At 45.2% G+C, this 2172-nt stretch overlaps 1 protein-coding gene across 1 annotated transcript; it reads left to right on the plus strand.

Annotated features, from left to right (window-relative positions):
• Nucleotides 1-1198: 1198 nt before the first annotated feature.
• On the plus strand, nt 1199-1972 carry LOC129010079 (small ribosomal subunit protein eS6-like). Its single transcript, XM_054443816.2, has one exon. It carries the CDS (start codon nt 1199-1201, stop codon nt 1955-1957), a length of 759 nt encoding a protein of 252 aa, XP_054299791.1. The 3' UTR covers nt 1958-1972.
• The last annotated feature ends 200 nt before the right edge of the window (nt 1973-2172 follow it).

A 2172-nucleotide genomic window follows, 5' to 3' on the forward strand; every position in this document is an offset into this window, starting at 1 on the left:
TGGTAGAGTGGGTTTTCTGGAAATGAATTCTCCTTTTTTCTGAAAATATCCTTATTTACCTTTAGGTTGAAATATAAATAGACATAGCCAGGCGCGGTGGCTTGTGCCTGTAATCCCAGCACTTTGGGAGGCCGAGGTGGGCAGATCATAAGGTCAGGAGTTAGAGACCATCCTAGCTAATATAGTGAAACTCCATCTCTAGGCCGGGCGTGGTGGCTCACGCCTGTAATCCTAGCACTTTGGGAGGCCGAGGTGGGTGGATCACGAGGTCAGGAGATCAAGACCATCCTGGCTAACATGGTGAAACCCCATCTCTACTAAAAAAAAAAAAAAAAAATTAGCTGGGTGTGGTGGTGGGCTCCTGTAGTCCCAGCTACTCAGGAGGCTGAGGCAGGAGAATGGTGTGAACCCGGGAGGCGGAGCTTGCAGTGAGCCAAGATCGCGCCACTGCACTCCAGCCTGGGCAACAGAGCGAGACTCTGTCTCAAAAAAAAAAAGAAACCCCATCTCTACTAAAAATACAAAAAATTAGCCGGGTGTGGTGGCATGCGCCTGTAGTCCCAGCTACTCACGAGGCTGAGGCAGGAGAATCACTTGAACCTGGGAGTTGGAGGTTGCAGTGAGCTGAGCTCATGCCATTGTACTCCAGCCTGGGCGACAGAGTGAGAATCCATCTCAAAAAAAAAAAAAAAGAAAAAGAAATATAAATAGACATCTAGGCTGACAGGTTTTGCTTTTTTTTTTTTTTTTTCAGTTATGTAAGAAAGCTTTTCTATTTTTGGGGGGGCGTGTGGGGTGTACTAGTCTGTTCTCGTGCTGCTAATAAAAAACATACCTGAGACTGGATAATTTATAAAGAAAAAGAGGTTTGGCCGAGTGCGGTGGCTCATGCCTGTAATCCCAGCACTTTGGGAGGCTGAAGTGGGCAGATCACGAGGTCAGGAGGTCGAGACCATCCTGGCTAACATGGTGAAACCCCATCTCTACTAAAAACAAACAAACAAACCAACAAAAAGTACAAAATAAAAAAAAGAGGTTTAATGGACTTGCAGTTCCACATAGCTGGAGAGGCCTTACAATCACGGTGGAAAGCAAAGGAGGAGCAAGGCACATCTTACGTGGTGGCAAGCAAGAGAGAAGTGCAGGGGAACTCCCTTTAGAAAGCCATCAGGACTTGGAGGTGTTCAGCTGCTTCAGGATGAAGCTGAACATCTCTTTCCCAGTCACTGGCTGCCAGAAACTCATTGAAGTGGACAATGAACGCAAACTTCATACTTTTTATGAGAAGCTTATTGCCACGGAAGTTGCTGCTGACACTCTGGGTGAAGAATGGAAAGGTTATGTGGTCCGAATCGGTGGTGGGAAAAACAAACAAGGTTTCCCCATGAAGCAGGGTGTCTTGACCCATGGCTGTGTCTGCCTGCTACTGAGTAAGGGGCATTCCTGTTACACACCAAGGAGAACTGGAGAAAGAAAGAGAAAATCAGTTTGTGGTTGCATAGTGGATGCCAATCTGAGCGTTCTCAACTTGGTTATTGTTAAAAAAAAAAAAAAAGTAAAGAAGGATATTCCTGGACTAACTGATACTATGGTGCCTCGTCGCCTGGGGCCCAAAAGAGCTGGCAGAATCTGCAAACTTTCCAATCTCTCTGAAGAAGATGATGTCCGCCAGTATGTTGTAAGAAAGCCCTCAAACAAAGAAGGTAAGAAACCTAGGACCAAAGCACCCAAGATTCAGCATCTTGTTACTTCACATTTCCTGCAACATAAAGGGCAGCATATTGCTCTGAAGAAGCCGCGTACTAAGAGAAATAAGGAAGAGGCTGCAGAATATGCTAAACTTTTGGGCAAGGGAATGAAGGAGGCTACAGAGAAGCACCAGGAACAAATTGCGAAGAGACACAGATTTTTCTCTCTACGAGCTTCTACTTCTAAGTCTGAATCCAGTCAGAAATAAGATTTTTTGAGTAACAAATAAGATCAGACTCAGACTCAAAAAAAAAAAGAAAAGAAAAGAAAGCCATCAGGTCTCGTGAGACTTTATCACAAGAACAGCACGGGAAAGACTCACTCCCGTGATTCAATTACCTCCCACCAGGTCCTTCCCACAACATGTAGGAATTATGGGAGCTACAATTCAAGATGAGATTTGGGTGGGGACATAGCCAAACC

This window comes from Pongo pygmaeus, chromosome 10, assembly GCF_028885625.2.
Source record: "Pongo pygmaeus isolate AG05252 chromosome 10, NHGRI_mPonPyg2-v2.0_pri, whole genome shotgun sequence".
NCBI classification, from domain to species: domain Eukaryota; kingdom Metazoa; phylum Chordata; class Mammalia; order Primates; family Hominidae; genus Pongo; species Pongo pygmaeus.

Coding starts and splice junctions, on each gene's coding strand:
- LOC129010079 (XM_054443816.2), top strand. CDS start 1,199: ATGAAGCTGAACATCTCTTTCCCAGTCACTGGCTGCCAGAAACTCATT.